This window comes from Gavia stellata, chromosome 15 (assembly GCF_030936135.1).
Source record: "Gavia stellata isolate bGavSte3 chromosome 15, bGavSte3.hap2, whole genome shotgun sequence".
In the NCBI taxonomy this organism is placed as follows: domain Eukaryota; kingdom Metazoa; phylum Chordata; class Aves; order Gaviiformes; family Gaviidae; genus Gavia; species Gavia stellata.
In genome coordinates this window covers 4,042,488-4,059,564 of record NC_082608.1, presented here as the reverse complement: position 1 = coordinate 4,059,564, position 17,077 = coordinate 4,042,488, and the positions used below count along the sequence as shown (strand labels likewise).

The window sequence follows — 17,077 nt, the reverse complement described above, 5'->3', positions numbered from 1 at the left end:
TCTGAATTTGACCCCTTGGTGTGCTTGCACATCTTCCTGCATACAAGAAGCCCAAACAAAACAAACTGCAATAGAAAAATCAGTAGAACTAGTGATTGGAAACAGAGTACTGTTTTTGCAATTGCTAGGGCACATTTTTCTCGATGGAAAAGTTCAGATGACAGAGATGTACAGCTGGCTTTTTACCACATTCACAGCACTAGCTCCATTATCCTGAAAGTAGATACAGACTATGAATTACTGCGGGCAATGCAAAAATAAAAGTGAACTTTCAAACTGCACAATTCTACTAATCCAATGAAGTGTCACATTAACCCCCCTCTCAAACACTGTACACTTTCAACAGGAAGCGAAGGAGCCTAAGTTTGTATTCAAGTTCTTGACAATGACATCCTATTTTAACTTCACCAATATGTAGAACCGGGTGCTGCAGAGACGTATGCCGATTCGAGAAGGGTACTACATTGCTAAGTTAAATACAGCTAATTAAATGATAGCCAACGTCATCTTCACCACAGTTGCACATCCAGCGCAATCTCTACTTTTCAGAGAGATCCTAATCACAACATCAAAGCGTTCATCTCATTTTCTCTTGCCATATTGTTTCCAATTTCATGAGTAAAACCTATGGCAGATGACCATTTCCTCAACAAGAATCACAAATGTACTTGGACAAAACAGAATAGAAAGGACTTCAGCACATTATATAATACATACCGCAATAAAAAATTTGTCTACTGTATTCCATCTGCCAATGAGCAATACCAGCAGCTTCAAAGAGACTTACTTGCATGGGAAGAACTTGTTATCTCCATCAGTTTTGGAAGAGAGCGGAGGTGACCTCGGAAAGCTACTCCGGGGAATTCTTGCCCCAGCTTCACACGAGGACAGTTTACGTTCTGAAGCATGAAGTCTCCTGGGCAAGCACCATCTTGTGACATGCGTACAGTTTTCCACATTCTTAGTTATCAAGTCTTTGGTCTTGGACAGTAGCTATGTGGTGTTAGTTTTCATCACGCAAGATTGTTTTGCAAGGAACATTTCTTAAAGAGGGAGCTATATACTCTGCAACACAGAATGATTTATTCACCTTAGTCCCTAATTAATCTCAATTTTTGAGGCAAGCTATATTCCAAGTAAGTTAATGTTTCCTCTTCACTCATTTCATTGCTTCTCAGTCTTTGTTATCTTTCAATAATTAAGGCATTTTATTTCTGAATGCTACCAGTTCTCCTCCAAACCAAATAATTTTATTTGCAGCCACCACTACAATTATACAGTTTATCTAAACATCTCCACCATAGTTCCCTGAACTTTTTAGAGCTCCCCTCCTCAGGTACGGACACAGGTCTGTAGAGCAAGGTTCATCATCGTTTGGATCACGTGAGTTCCATAAAACATCAAAGATGGTCCATGGAACAAAACCTAAAAGTCCTAAGCGTACATACTCCCATACACACAAACACACAAGCCCGGGAGGCAGAATAAAAGCAATAAATGGCTGTCCAAACTTTTGCCTTTTACCTCATTGACAAGAAAAAACACTGTGGCAAAACTGCAGCGGATATTCTACCGACTGGTTTTAATTTGTTCTTCTCCAAAAGGCTTATGTTGTCTTTACTTAAAAGAAAACAAAAAAAAAGATGAAGAACACAGAGGACAGTGTTCACGTTAGTGCTTTCCTTCTGGGAGGGGATTAGGCCAGAGAGAGAGTTTCACTGCTTGACCACGCCGAGCGCAAGTCTTTTTTGCAAGCCATTGTGTTTTCTTTAGTAACTGAGGGATGAAAACCAGAATTTAGAGAGAACTACAGACAAAACACGTATATAAAAGTAACTATAAGAAAAACAGGTTAGTGAGGATAAAGGAAAGCTGAACAATTAGTCACAGTGAGACTATTGTAAAGAAAGACCAGGAAGCTTCAGCCAGACTACTAAAGAATAGTCATCCCTGGGAGAAGGTGGCAGAAGCGGTTGCATAACTCGACCTGTCGAGGTTTTATTCTCCTCTATTGTCAAAGAAAACCACCACTCCCCTACTTCATCATGTTCAGTTAAATAAATGGAAATTAGTACATCTTAAAACAAGTTCAGATCTTTCCATTTGGACATGACTAACTCGGAGACACTCACCTAGTTCTTATGGAACCTACCTGACAAGTTAAGGCATGCTGAAGGCACGGATGGACGTATTCTGACTAGCTTTAGTCTAGCCAGCACAGGTAACAGGAGAGGTGAAAAATATAGTAATGCTGATTAGGCTGCAGTAAGGCTTAAAACATTTTAAAAAAAAGATTCCCAAGAAGACTGTACTTTGATAACAAACTTCTGCCACTTGGCTTTTACAGGCGTGTATCTGAGGTAATTAAGTGCAAGTTGGTAGAGGCACATACACCATGCTCATAGTATCTCAAGAGGAACGCACAGACTCTCAGATGTGCTTTGCTAGGCTGGCAATCTAGACAAAGCTGGAGGTATGGTTACGACCTGTGATGATGGCACGCAGAATTGCCAGAATCCACCCTGCCTGAAATATCAAGAGCTAAATCTTAACCGAGGGGCTACATTTCTTCAAAGAATTTTAGTGTGAATCAGAATACAAATCAGAGTTAGAACCGAAAAGCTAGGTTTGACAAAGAAAGAAACCCGTTGGTTCAACGGAGCATGTGGGCTCGCTCTTTACTCCGAAAGAGGCGGCTCCATTAGCGGATCCCTGGAGTGCCTGTCCTCTACACGCACCTCGGCATGCTGCAAATTACCTCTAAAGAGAACCTAACTTAAATAAAAACCTAATTTATAGATGGTTTAAGGTATGCAAAATTCATCCCACTTTGGAAAGCAAGTTAGTTCTGTTCTGATTTATTTATGCTTTTCCAGATTTTCATGTGTCAAGATCTTCTGCAAATTTCTACATGACTGGTAATTAGCCCAGAATTCAGTTTGATTTTTTCACCACAAAACCAAAATAGGTTTCCTACACTTACTGTTCTCATAAGACCTAGAAGCAAATGAATGCACCCAAGATAGGTACTCTACAGGGGAAAGAAGTTAGTGGAACAATGGGATTGCTGCAAACAGAAATTATTTTCAGGTAGAGTATTTCTTCCTTGCATAATCAGGTAATTTCATTAGTCACAACATTATTTTTTAAGACATTTGTTCACAGCCTTAAGGATAAAGTTTCAATATAAAAAGCTGTCCATGTCCATTTTTATTACACTTTGCGGTTTTGGTTTGTTTGTTTCTACAAAAGAAACGGTTTAAACACAGTTCTGGAGAAAGCACTTCCCAGATGTTAACAATGCTACTACTTTCCCAAGCACTTGTATTGTGAGATAAAACTTGCCTCCCTCCAAAAGGCTGTGCTATGTCCAGATAGCATTCTTCTCACCATCCACCAGCACTCAAGTTTTGCAGAACTGAATATTGTTGAAGAACAGAAAACCCTAAACAAGTTTCTTGGCCTTTCCTGGTAGTTCAAGAACCCCGATATCTCCACGTTTCAGCAGCAAAGCGTTCAACAGTATTGCTGGAGTATATCAAGAGATATCTTAAGATAACCTAAGAAACATGTAGATGACAATTTGATTTCAAATACATTCTGAATCTGCTTATATACTCTATTTATGTGGCTCCTCACATGTGGCTAGGCTAAACAAAACTCTTACTCTCAGAACTGTTATGAAACCCCTTTCTTGGTTCATTCAGGAGGCTATAACAAATTATTCAACTTACAATTACATTTTTGCAGAGATCACTATCGATAAATTTCATAAACAGAAATCAGATATTGCTTCTTTTCTTAAATCACTCTGCTTGATTTTCTGCTTACTCTCTTAAATTTCAACTGCTTAGCAAAAATCCTAATCCAATGTCAGTAACAGTCCAAAGTAGAGATCTTATTTAAAAACAATAATAATAATTTTAAAAGACAGCCTGTTAGAAATCTTTGTTTCTCCATGGACAACACACAGCTAGCCAGAATCACGAAGCATTTCTAAAATGAAAATTCTGATTACGCACTGATTTATGGCAGCAGAGCAGACAGCTGATATCACAAATCTGATCGTGAGGAATACTTCTTTTCACTTTAGCTACAAAGTAGACAATATTATTCAAAGCACTTTTTTTGTGCCAAACCAGAAAGTCATGATTTAAGATTTAACTTTCAGGTTTTTCAAAACTGAAAACGAGACTTTTGTTATTTTGCAGTAGCAAAAGATTCATATTGACATTCCAAGCTCAGAAAAAAACAGTTCTCAAAATGTTTTGAAAACTTGGCTAAGTTCTTGGGGCTGGGGGGGTGTGGGGAAGTGGTTTAGGGTTCTTTTTTTATTAGGAGTATTATATTTACATCAGAAATAGGAGAAACGGGAAATAAATAGCATTGCATCTCGTTATATAAAACTTGTTCACACTACAAACTAGGCACTAGTAATGAAATAACTAACCAGAATCTGTTAACACCAGTTCACTTAAGACCTTGGGCTACCGGGTCTTTTTCACTGAAGGTGGCAGAAAGCACGAGCTGTACATTCCAGGACGACGCAGTATCTTATGAAAATAAAGGCCAAAGTTGCACTAGACGACAGCCCATGCAACAGGAAGGCTGTATGAGAGGAAAGAATAGCGGAACGAAAGGACAGATCTTTACCTGGGTAGCTTTTAGGCAGCAAAGAGATCCCGGTACTTTAAACACAGGCTCAAACTATCAGTTACACTGACGACACTGAATTCTCACATGCCAGACCCAGACACACACTTCCATCACAAACTGCAGCTTAAGGCCAACTATTGCCATTCATGGGTATTTTAAGAACGGAATGTGTCATTCACCATTTTAAGATTAATGCACAACATTAATTACTTCACTGTTATATTGAAACTGTCATTAAACTTCTGAGTTTACTGAATTTCACCTAACACATAAAGGTCTGCTTCTTAAAATTCATTACACACTACACTGCAGACACCATGTACATATTTACAATCAGCAACAGCTTTGGCATCTGCAAGACACAAACAAAGCACAGTTTTACCAAAAAGTAAATTAAAAAGCTTTATTGTTGATAGCACATTAGCTCCTCTGAAACAGTTCAGAGTTCTAAAGACTGCATTTGTTTGTGTTCTGCATGAAAGAAACAGCCAAAGCTTTCCCAGACAACAACCTATGCAACAGTTAGGCTGCACCAGAGTAGAGAATTAAATGTACAGTTAAGCACAGATCTTTGATTTATCCCTAGATAAAGCCGGGTGAAGTTACTATCAAACTTCCACATAATTTGCAAAACTAGATTAGAGAACAGCTTTACCAATCAAGTCGACTGATGCTACACAGCTCGAAGGATTTAGCAATTTAATAATCCTGTGTTTCAGAAAGCGCAGTGATTTTGTTCTTCAGTTAAGATACACTGATAGTTTCAGAACACCACAATCCTTTGTAGGTATTAATAGCAACATGAAGTACTTACCCTTTAGCAATAGCTCTTTGCCATTTTCAGTAACTTGGTTTACCATTATTCTTCTTTCTGCTCTTAGTATATGCTTTAGCAAATGCCTGCTCTGTGAAGTCCTGAGGATCGGACAAGATTAATAATATAGTATTCCCAAAAGAACTTTTTTCTACCTCCTCTGACAAACTGACTGCTGGCTGCAATGTTGAATGGGACTGAGCTCTTTCAGGAAGCAGAAGGGTTTCTTACAGAAAGCTAAGCCGACACTGACATAATCCTGGCATTATAATCCTTTCAACACTAAGAAAATATGCGAGTGTCAGGCTCTTACTGAAAATGCTGTTTGTGAAATCCAAACCCAGCCACATTTAAGAGGCACATCACCAGCTGTTTGCACACTTATTCGGGAAAGCGTGTGCCACAAATCTGCTGCTTGCCAAGTGTGGAATCAGACAGCATTTTAAACCTGCTAATGCCATGAAAAGTATAGCTCTGTGACGCTAGCCCTCCAGGCATTTCAGCTTTCAAGTGAAAACAGTGATGTGTTTCTTTCCATCTTCAATACTTTTTAATGTGATTACCCATTAATGGACGAATCATACGCAAGACCACAAAAAAAAAGCGTCAGCATGATGAAATGGAGGTTTATATAAGATACGTAAGTAAATACTAACTTAATGATTATAAGCAGGTCTCAATTATCAGAACCCCATTCTGCTCGTTCGTAAGGAGGTCCTCTGGATACCAGCACACACCACGCTGAGACTTATCTACATTATACAGTAGGTGCAATCACCAAGAGTGCCTGTGTCATTCAAGGTGCCAAGTCACTTTGGAGAAATTGGATTTAGGAACTCAGATCACTTAGGAGCTTTCATAATATAACTTGTCATTGCCAGCTGAAAAAAACCACTATAAAAACAACCTTTGTACTTCACTGTAATCCACTTCAGAGGTTCTTTCATGTGGAACGACTCCAAATCATTTCTCATGACTATCCTCCCTGAAACTCTGTCCTTTCACATGCATGAAGGCACCTCAGATAGAGCACACCCTGTATCAGAATATAGGGAGCAGCATTCTAGCATTTTCCCTGCCTCAGGAAGAGCCTCTTACCTTGCCGTAAAATGTTCTCACTTCCTCTGAGAGACAGCAACATACATCTGTGAGACCAGCATGCAGATTCCCCGCGGTATTCAATTCACCTCTCTCTCCGATACCAAATACAGAACATCGTTTTCAGCCCTGTACCTGTTCAGCTGACCATGGCTGCGCAGTAAGGAAGATGAGATAACAACAACAACAACAACTCCAAACTCAAAAAAAAATAAAACCACCCCACAACACACACCTCAATTTCAGACATATCTGCTCCCTTCTCCAGTTCAACATGTGCCAAAAAACAATTGTACAGGCAGAAACCACGGAGTGAGAACACGCAGTTGGGAACAGTGACTATTAAGTCAATATTGCCACCACCTCAAACAAAATCCTACAAGGAACAAGTGGAAATAGAGGAGATACGAGCCAGGGTGCTCAATATCTCCAGACATACAGAAAATAACAGAAAAAGGAGGTTTAATTAGTTGGAAAATTTCAATGTATGCAGATTCTATGCATTACATGCTGTACAACGTACATTAACAGACATCTACTATCCATTCCTGGAAGACAGTAGAGAGACATCTGTAATCGGTTACAGCTTATTGTGAAGCCCTGAATGTTTTTTTAAGTTTTCAGTTAACTCATATAGAAAGTGCTGAATATCAGATTTTTCTTACATTTGAGAAGTACTTTGTTGCGTGTGAAAACAAAGTGTGCGGGACATTTTTTTTTAACTAAGGAAAATAGAAAAAAGAGAAAGACAAAAAAGAGCTAAGCTTGTATATGGTCCAAGGATGAAGAGCTGACCTGTCAGTCTGAAGCGCTACAAACAGCCAAAACTCACTGTAACTCCAGTTATGATACTTAAAGAAAGTACAAGTCAGCATGAGACTTCTCCAAGCAAAGGAAGTTCTTCCATCCCACTGAACATTTTAGAGGGTGGAAAGCGCTCTAACATTGCACGTGATAAGCAACAAACCACAGTACCTGTAAAATACATATATTCAAACACACGTTTATAAAGAGCTCACAGGTCTTCCAAAATAGCACCACATCTTTCACACTGTGCAACACACAGCACAGACCAAGACAAAGTCAGATATCTGGAGAAGCCACAGTGGCTTTTACATCATTTTACAAAAAGTTCATCAGTTTGCAAGAGCATCACAGCAAAATGAGTACAGCACATTAGCCTACAGAAACTCTTCAAGGAGCAATGGGCAACATTACATGACCTGTCTTCTGCTCCACCAGTCAGGAATTAAATCAAGCACATGCAAAAGAATCGAAATCAGAAGAAACTCAGGGACATATAATGGTGAGCTTACTCCTGCTAAACATGTTTCTACCACAAAGTCCAGACTACAGTGTCTTAAAAGGGCAAAGGCAAAATATTGCAATTAAATTATTCTCTGTGTGTTGCCTTGAGTTACAGCTTTAAAGTTCCCTCTGTATATGCTAAAAGACGTCTTAACACACGGCAGATAATCATCCCACTGCCTGGTTACATACTATGGGGATTTACCAAACATAGCTCAACTACACCTTCCTTCATGTTTGGCTGCAATGGCCCTGAAATTAATCCCTGACATTGCCACCACGTGCCTTGGAACATACAGCCACATCAATAGTTTGTGTCTGCTTAGGCAAAGTAGCCAAGACGTAAGTTATGTCCACGTAGGAAATTAATTTGGATAAGGTTGGCAAGGGTTGGCTTGTGATGCTCTAAAACCAGCTGTGCCCTGGAGATCATGTCCCAGTACAGGGCACAGAACACAAATATGAATCAAGGGAAAGGAAGGGATCCTGCTCGGGGGAGACGGACAAGTGGTATTACTGCTGAACACTTCATATTGTAAAATCACCGACTGGACAGTGAAAACCTCAGCAGAAGAATGCCGAAAATATTCGGGAGCACTAGGTTCTTAAATCAGACCTGTAAGACTATTAAAGAACCTCTACCTTCATCCTTTGCATCAGCTCTGGATACAAATACATACTATAGCAAGTAGTAGTAAAAGTGATGTCAGTTATATTATTTAGAAGTGGATCAGGAAGGCAAAGCTCCTGAATGCAAAGGTAGACGGCTGAGGAGAAACAGTAACGGGGTGTCCTCCATCAGAGACAGCAGCAGCTACACCGTCGTCGTCTTGAATCACTGAGTCCTGACTCAGATTTGACCTCCTACACAGAAATCCAGAGGTGGACTTTACACACAGGAACTAAGCTCAGGGCTGCTCAGCTTGCAAGCAGAGACAGGGTCATAACACAAAGTAGCATTGCTATAGATAATTTTATGAAAAACAATTATACACCAGGGCATAAAAATTGTGTTTTACTGCATGCAGCAATCAGCAATTTAAAGTATGCAAGAGCAAGTCTTAACAAGTTTGCCCTCCTTAGGAGTTACTCTAACTCACCAAACAGGCAGCTTCTAACGGCACACCATAAAAATCCTTTCTTCCCTTTGACGTGGAAGTAAATGGCAGAAGTTTGGATGCTCTAACCTGCTTCACGACAAGGAGGTATCTGTAATGACTGAATGATGTTCTAAATCCCTCAGATAAACACAAGAAATTGCTGGCTACAGGTAGGAGATGAAAATGAAGGTTGGCAATTAGTCTGTAGAAAAAACCACCACATACAGTTTTGTTCGGGCATAATTAGCTTGAACCTATACATAGTACAGCATGCCTCTGCCCTAAACACAGAGCTCTGCATCATCTCTCCTCTCCCAGGATCTTGTTATGCAATCTCCACTACAGTTCCCTGCAAGCCAGCTTCCAACATCAGCTTACAGCGTTGATTCCAATTGTCAAAGCAATTGATGGATTACATCCTAATTATATGACAGACCATGTGTCAATCAATGAAAGAGTTGGGCTTCTAGGACAATGCAGGTCACTCGGGTGGAGCGGGGAAGAAGGTGGCAAATTAAGCATTCTGGGTTCAAGGGGATGGACTTGTGGGACCGGGGGACATTAGGCAAACCCAGACTCTGAGTACCTTTGGAAATGCGGCTAAGCCATGCCCTAAGCAAACGAGCTTCCCGGCTTCCTGTCAGAGCACTGTGACGCCAATACAAAGGTGTGATGATGACGTCCCCTCACCAGTACCAGCAATCTCCTCCCTCACCCCTCGCCCCAGCTGCCCAGCCCAGCCTGGCACTGGCCTCTCACCTTCCGCTCAGCAAAATGGCATTACACTTAGGTTTCCAACGAGTCTTAGGCTGCCTCCGGTCAGCAAAGCATAGCTAACTTGGCAAAACCGCCAAGCTATCAACCTTCCCCATCCATCCCTAAGCTAATTGAGTCAAAGCTCCTTTTGGGCAATTAGCACTTTATTCTGCACATCGAACTCCACCTCTCTGTGCTACAGAGCAGAATGAAGATCAAAAGATGATTAAGAAAAAATTCCACCAAGTACCTTTAACAGCAACAAAAATTTTGAAAAAACATATTCCCAGAACTGTTCTAACCTTTACCTCTGTTGCCCAGACATGAATTAAGACTGCTGGAAAGTAAACAGTCTTCTTTTCCAGGCCAAACCTAATACCTACCACAAAAACTAAAGCCCTATTACATGACCTATTAGGAAAAAATGCTACTCCTTTAACTCCAGTAACTTCTTTTTATGGTTCAGAAGTGACAGTTTGAGACTTGGGCAACAACGTTTAAAGTTGAGAATCACTGAGGACAAATAAGCAGTAGACAGCCTACAAAATAACCCCTGGATAGGTGTGCAGAGGATGGCAGAAGGAAGGGGACCTGTACCACATACCAGCATACAAAATGCTATCACACCCAAAATCCAGAGAAGTTTACCCTACATGCATTGTAAGAGCTGTATTCTTCCTGGTCATGTAGGCTTTTTATATTTAAAGACAGAACATATTAAACGTATGTCAAGTATTTGATTTTGCTAAAAGACTAATGTTTTTTGTGCATGGTATTCTGTTATTTTGCTTGCTTATAAAGAAGATATTGTTTGCTCAGCATTCACTACAGCAGCCACTGTGAAAGATGCACAGTTCTCCATGCATGACAAAATCCAAATATACTGAAAGAAATCATCCAAGGCAGCTCAACTGAAAGAACAAGAACAGCACTACTCATTGCTAAGGGATCACTTGGCATCATTTAAACAGACGCCTATTGAAAACTAATTAAGAAAGAGGGTTTACTAAATCAAACAACAAAGATTACTCAAAGTTTCTTATCTGTGAGAATAAAAATCAGCTTAGTACAATTAAGAGATTCAAAATTTCTGATTCAAAGGTTACTGAAGACAATGGAAGTCACCATCACTGGAGGTGGTCAAGGAATGTGTGGACGTGGCACTGCAGGACATGGTTTAGTGGGCATGGTGGTGTTGGGCTGACGGTTGGACTTAATGACCTTACAGGTCTTTTCCAACCTTAGTGATTCTGTGAAATGTCTCTAAAATGTAATTCCAATAGGCTTCAGACCATGTCTTAAAATGGTGCATTTTCTTCTCCGTAGTTCAAGTCACAGATCAAAGTATTTCAAGTAAAACCTTGAACCAACAAGTTGAAGACACAAACCCTTTGATCAAATAAATCTTGCTCCCACATATTGGTGATAATAGCGTTTTTTCTGTAATATAAAACAGTCTGCACATTAAATTATTTGTTACATCAAAGTCAAGAACAGGTGTAAATCTTGAACTTGGTCTTGGAAAGGGAAACACACCAAAGGCAGTTTTTCTCTCTCTGTGGCACTGGGTGTCCCCCATTCTGTTACACGCACTTAAGAAGAAAGCAGTGATCACTAAGCTTGATGTTCCTCAAGGTGGTTCTTGTTCTTTAACCTCAGCAAACAGCATTTATTATGTCTGGCTATACAGTTCCTAGTCAATGAGGCTGCAAAGTACCTTAATCTCCATTCTACACAGAACTTTAAAGCAAAAGGCAAATTTAAACTTTACACTGAAAAGCATACAAAAACGTATTCTTTAATTTTGCTGCAGTGAGGAAAAGAAAGGAAACGTCACTATTTTCTTCAAGGAAGTGAAACACTGAAGAAATTTGCAAGGGGAAATGGAACACACACACACAGATCAATTTTATACATGAGAAAGATACATACTACAAACACAATATAAGAAAACCCAATAATTTATTTTAATTTCTTCCAAAAAGCGCAGAGATTCAATAAAAGATCCAGCTTCAGCATGTAAAAAAATCCCCAAACTTAGTCTCAACTCAAGTTTGGAATGGGTGCTTAGCAAGTCAAAAGGAGCCAGCATTTGCTGGTAGAATTAGGTGGAAAATCCATGTCTTTTCACGTACAATTGCTTAGCCTTCTAATACACAAGGCAGAGGGTTGTTTGGGTGTTGGGTTTTTTTTATCTTCTCTTAGTTTTTCACAACAAACAGACCCACACATACACAGTTACGGGAGCTGCTTTCATATCACTTAGACGTATCATAAAGATCCTTCCCACAGCTTTTCCGAATAACTGAAATACCAGAGAACCCACAAAAAGGCCCATGTTTTTCTATATTTAGCTAAGTCTCCTGGCCACCAGCAGCTGGCACCAAGATCCCCTTGGTACCGGACAGCTGCAGCCTCTCCAGCTCCATCTTAATCACTGCACAAATGAGAAGAGGTATGAGAGACATGCTTAGCAAAAGCAACAGTTTATGGAGTAACATGAACTTTTTTCTTTTTCTAGACAAGCATTTTTATAGCTGAATTAAACCTTGCAACGCCGCATGCTGCTAAAAGAAACTTGAGCTACCCACCATGGACTCCACTAAAAAGAGCTTCTCTGAGAAATTCCTTTGCTTACTTTCTTGGTAGCCTGTATATACCATCTCCTTCCCCCACCCACCTGTTATAAACAGCTAATCATGTCACAAAGCACTTCTCCACTCTCGATTTTCACATACCGCACTCCTACCTTTCCTTATCTGAAGCAAGACTCCACTTATCTATGCACCTGTATTGTTGAAAGAAGTATTCTGGAGTTTGGCACCGCTATCAGTGCTGCGCTAACTGCCGATTGCACAAACAGAAAAAAAAACTACAGGACTTCACAAGGATGACCCTGCTGCTAAGACCCCTTTCAGGATCTGCATTTCAAATTATAACCGTTGCTGTGTATCCTACAAGTATCCTCTATGGAACAGGAACAAATATTGACATATTTAGCACTGACGGGACACCTTTAATTTAATCTCCAGATTTACACGTTAAACTTTACAGAGCAGGAAAACAGACGCCAAGATTAGCAGAACAGAAAAAACACCCTTCCTCTTCAAAATGCAACTAAATTGAAGAAGATGCAGTCTCTGTATCACTTTCAGCAAGACATGAGTAAACAAATCACCAGAAGAGACAGTTCACTGACATCAGTGTATTTCTACTCTGAGGTTACTTTCTTTCCTCCCAAACAGTTCAGAGCTTCTGCCTCAACTCTTCCCCAGGCTCCCTCCTCCATGACTTCTTTCTGCAGTTTTGAGGCAACATGAAGAATGCTGAAGATGCACGTGCTACAGAGCTTATGGAAAAATACCTTGCTGTGACTACTGTAACAGCGCCATTTACCCACACTGCTGCCAGCAGAAGTTCTTGAACTTAAGATAACCTAAAATATATTTGGAGACATGTTTCTGTCACTCCTATTTAGCTGTAGTACCTAATTCATTATATGACTCATTTTATCTTATCTCTGGACTTTGCCAAAACACCTACATGTAACAATTAAGCACTTTGAAAAGGAATTTTTGAAAGATTTATGTGTCCCCATTGAAAGTATCTTCAGACATATTTTATGTAAGCTTTATTTTATGTGAGCTCTTGCAAAAGACTTAAGACCTTCACCAGTAAGTTAGCACACATTAAAAAGCAGTGAACCAGGAAGAAGTTTAAAGTAAAGTGCACTGCTATCACACCAGAACTCCCTTTATCCATCTTCTCGAAACTAGCTTACTGCAAATGACCAGCATAACCTGTTGCTGCACAAGGGCACTGTACATACTGATGCAGACCGTAAGCGTGAAGAAAAGGTCTCAAGTCTAGGCAGAAAACTCTGGGCTGAAAGGAAGCCATGTGATAACTGGAACACAAGCAGAGCAATTCATTGGCAAAACCCAAGGGTGGCAGCTGACCAAAGCTGGTTAGTGACACCAAGCTGATTAGTGTCTCATTTCCACAAACAAAAGTCACAGGAAGATAAGTAACTTCCCACAGGACACATGACACTGCCGCACTTTAGTTAACAGGGTGCGCAATCACTGTGGAGCTCAGATTCCTATTAAAGCACAGCTTATTCGGTTTTTTTAACACACTATTCAGGCCCCACTGTCCCTCTTCTTACCCTGTGTACCCAACTTAACGTGCTGGCGTTATTTCAAAGACTGAAGAGATGCCAAATTCACATTTCTCATTCCTGCCGATCCATAAAGCAGGGCTCACATGTTTATCATAGGATCACAGGATAATTCTTTGTACTTCTTTTTCTAAATGGAAGATGTCAAAATCTATTACAAGCAGTGTCAGTCGGTGGAACCTGCTTAGAAAAAAAAAGGCTGATTTTATTCACGAGCAAGCAATGGAGCTATCTGGGAAGGCTAAATTATTGCACACTGACTAATGTCTTCTTATGGAAATGGTTGACAAGAAAATCTGTTGCAAAATAACTTCACATCTGTAGTGTTTAGATGACACCATATCACTTGATGTCCTAAATAAAGCAAAATTCAGACAAAACATTCAAAAACAAGGCTATGATAAATACAGGTTGGAGTGAAAAGGTCAGAGTGAAATAAGAATCTGTCAGAATCATAAGCAACAGCCTAAGATATGGTGCAAGGTGTACTGGACAACAAAGCCACTACTTTGCACACTGTTACAGACCAGTTACAGAGTTACATTACCATGACAGACCATACTCTGGAAGGGCCATATCATTACTGAGTCACTTTAAGCCATCTCCAGTCAAACCGAGCAATCCAAAGTCTTTAAGTAAGGTTCTCAATAGCAAGCTGATAAAATAAAGATCTTCCCTGGAGAAGATTCACCAGAACAACTGCAACCAATGCCTCATACAGACTACAGTGGCGCTACCTGATCACACAGCAAGAATGGAGGACTGGCATCACTCAGGCAGCTCTGTGTGCATTCATGCAGTGCCAATACGAATCGTATGCACTCGGACAGGGCCACAACCTAAAACTCTAAAACTGTGCACTCAAGTCAAATGAAGTTACCTTATTTGGAATCAGGAGCATCACCAACACCAACAAATCCCTCCATGAGCCCCATCATCAGCTGCCACGGAAGACTGGAGGGTCACTCTCTTCCCTCCAGCCTGCAGGCTCCAGCCTGCAACGAAGAGCTATGAGATACTCTGTCTTCAACAGGAGCTTCGATCTCCACCATGTCACATTATCAATGCTATCCCAGTACGAGAGGCTACGGCACTCTGCATAGGATGTAGAAAGAAGCACCAAAACCCAAAGGAATAACACAAGGGAGTTCAGATTCCCCTCTACAGAGCCGTAAACCCAAGAAACCTAGGAAGAGACAGAAAGGGCTAGTGGGGAAGAACATGCTTGTCAGTGCAGGTAGGCAAGACAGCGTATCTTTATACGTACACCCTGAGGATATGAAACAACACTTAATTACTGTGAAAGTAAATTAAAAAACAGAAGGGAGTTATAGTTCAAACCGAAACAGAACTACCTACCATGAATTAATACAGATGTTACTAGATATTTATCAGTTTTAAAACAAAGAGACCCAGCTAACTTCCAGCAGCATGGTTCTGTGCTGCAGTCGGAACAGCAGTACTTAAGAGATCACAGCTTGCCAGCTACTGATAGACTGTGACGGGGAGCTGAGTATCTTGAAGCATGTTGTTTGTACACATCCTGCAGGCAGTCTCATACCCAAATGACAGGCGGTTTGAGTTGACCTTCCTTTATCCACCATGGCAGCAGCTTCCACAAGCCACACTTACCGACCGTGGCCAAAGCTAGCTAGTGGAAAAAGTATTCCCCGAGGTCTCCACCTCAAGCTGCCGAGATGGGTGAAAAGCACCTGTTACTTTCATACACATGAACTCTATCTTCAGTAACCTTTTTTACCAAATGAAGTCAAGGCCCTGCACAGCCTTTCGGGCTAGAGCCTCAAATTGTCTGTGATAACAGACAAGTTGGAAAAAGCACCTACCGCTCATCATTCCAAAATGGCCATGCTAGAACTGGGAAGAACTGACATAATGGACATCTGGCCTATGTAAGCTACTTGATATATAAAATATAAAATTCCTTTGAAAACTATGCAAAGAAAGAAAAAAGGAAAGAAAAGAATGGTACATATCGGAGATTGAAGTACAGATTCACAGAGAACTGAACAAGGTGAGAAGGCAGGAACTGGACCTTGATCTCGCGACAGTTGAGTATCAGCAAAATAACTCTTTTTCCTTCCTTGCTCACAGGCCTGAGCAGTGCGGGCTCCCTTCAGGGATTATTGTGCATCCAGTAGCATTTGCATTCGAAAAGATTGACTGCTCGGGCAAGGAAGAACAGGTCAGGTGTTTACTGGTTTTTCTTTTGTTGCCTAGAGTCACGCATGATTCACAGAGGGCAAGTCAGATTCACTAGCTGAGCCCATGGGAAGATCCTCTTCCTGAAGGTTGCAGAACTAAACGTAACCAAGGCAGAGAAAAGAAACAGATCCTGCTAAGAGCCAGAACAACCTTTGACCAGAACTACTCTACTCTCCACATCTACATGTCCTTCATTTTCTCACTAGAAACACTCACTGTATTTACACTGATTTATACCCAAAAGTCACGGCAAGACACCAAGACAGGCTGAGCGCTGGTCCTAGCTGCCTGATGAAAGAACATACTTCTCACCACCCAAAATCTCCTCCTACTTACGTGATCCTCTTCTGTAATTGGAATAAATTAACCACTAACAAAAAGCAGCTCTGCCTAGCAGGAGCAGTTGTGAAAGCCGCAGACACAATACACATGCTGTAGTATTCAAGGGCCCGGTTCGAGGGAGCGAGACCTAGCCTGGCAGGCGCGGTTTTTAAGATGACATATGCAATGAAAGCAGTCACCTGAGATTCGGCTACTTTAACGGAGTCCCCTATCACCCGTTTATTTTGGTAGTGGAGCGCTGAAAAAACCGGAGCGTATCTCCACGAACCCTTATCACCTCTGGGGACACCAGTTTGTGGCAGCAACGATAACACCCGCTCCCCCGCGCCGGCCCCGCTCCCCGCTGCACCCCGGGCTACCGGCAAGTGGCTGCGGAGCGGAGGGAACCCCCGGGGCGGATCCCCGAGGGTGCCCGGCTCGGCTCCGCCGCGCAGCGGGAGGGCACCCCGGCCACCCGCATCCCCCGGCCACCCGCCGCAGCCACGCGGGATGCGCGGCCACCGCCCGGCCCGGGCCGCCGGAGCGGACAGGCGGCGACAACCTCCCCCCGCCGGGCCGGGCTCCCCGCGGGCCTCGCCACGGCGGCGCGTCCCGGCCCTG

The 17,077-nt window shown here is 41.5% G+C and overlaps 1 protein-coding gene across 6 annotated transcripts in view; it reads right to left on the bottom strand.

The window, feature by feature from the left end:
* Positions 1-17,077, bottom strand: part of SLC12A4 (solute carrier family 12 member 4) — a 49,492-nt gene that overhangs the window by 32,025 nt on the left and 390 nt on the right. For 2 of the 6 annotated variants that reach the window (XM_059825108.1, XM_059825107.1), the window contains exon 1: positions 788-959. The exons of 3 other annotated variants lie outside the window; for them this stretch is intronic. In XM_059825108.1, the coding sequence (XP_059681091.1) occupies positions 788-959 (172 nt within the window). Of the gene's footprint in view, positions 1-787; positions 960-12,392; positions 12,396-17,077 lie in introns of those variants that run through there. One more of the 6 variants, XM_059825110.1, reaches the window with a different exon arrangement.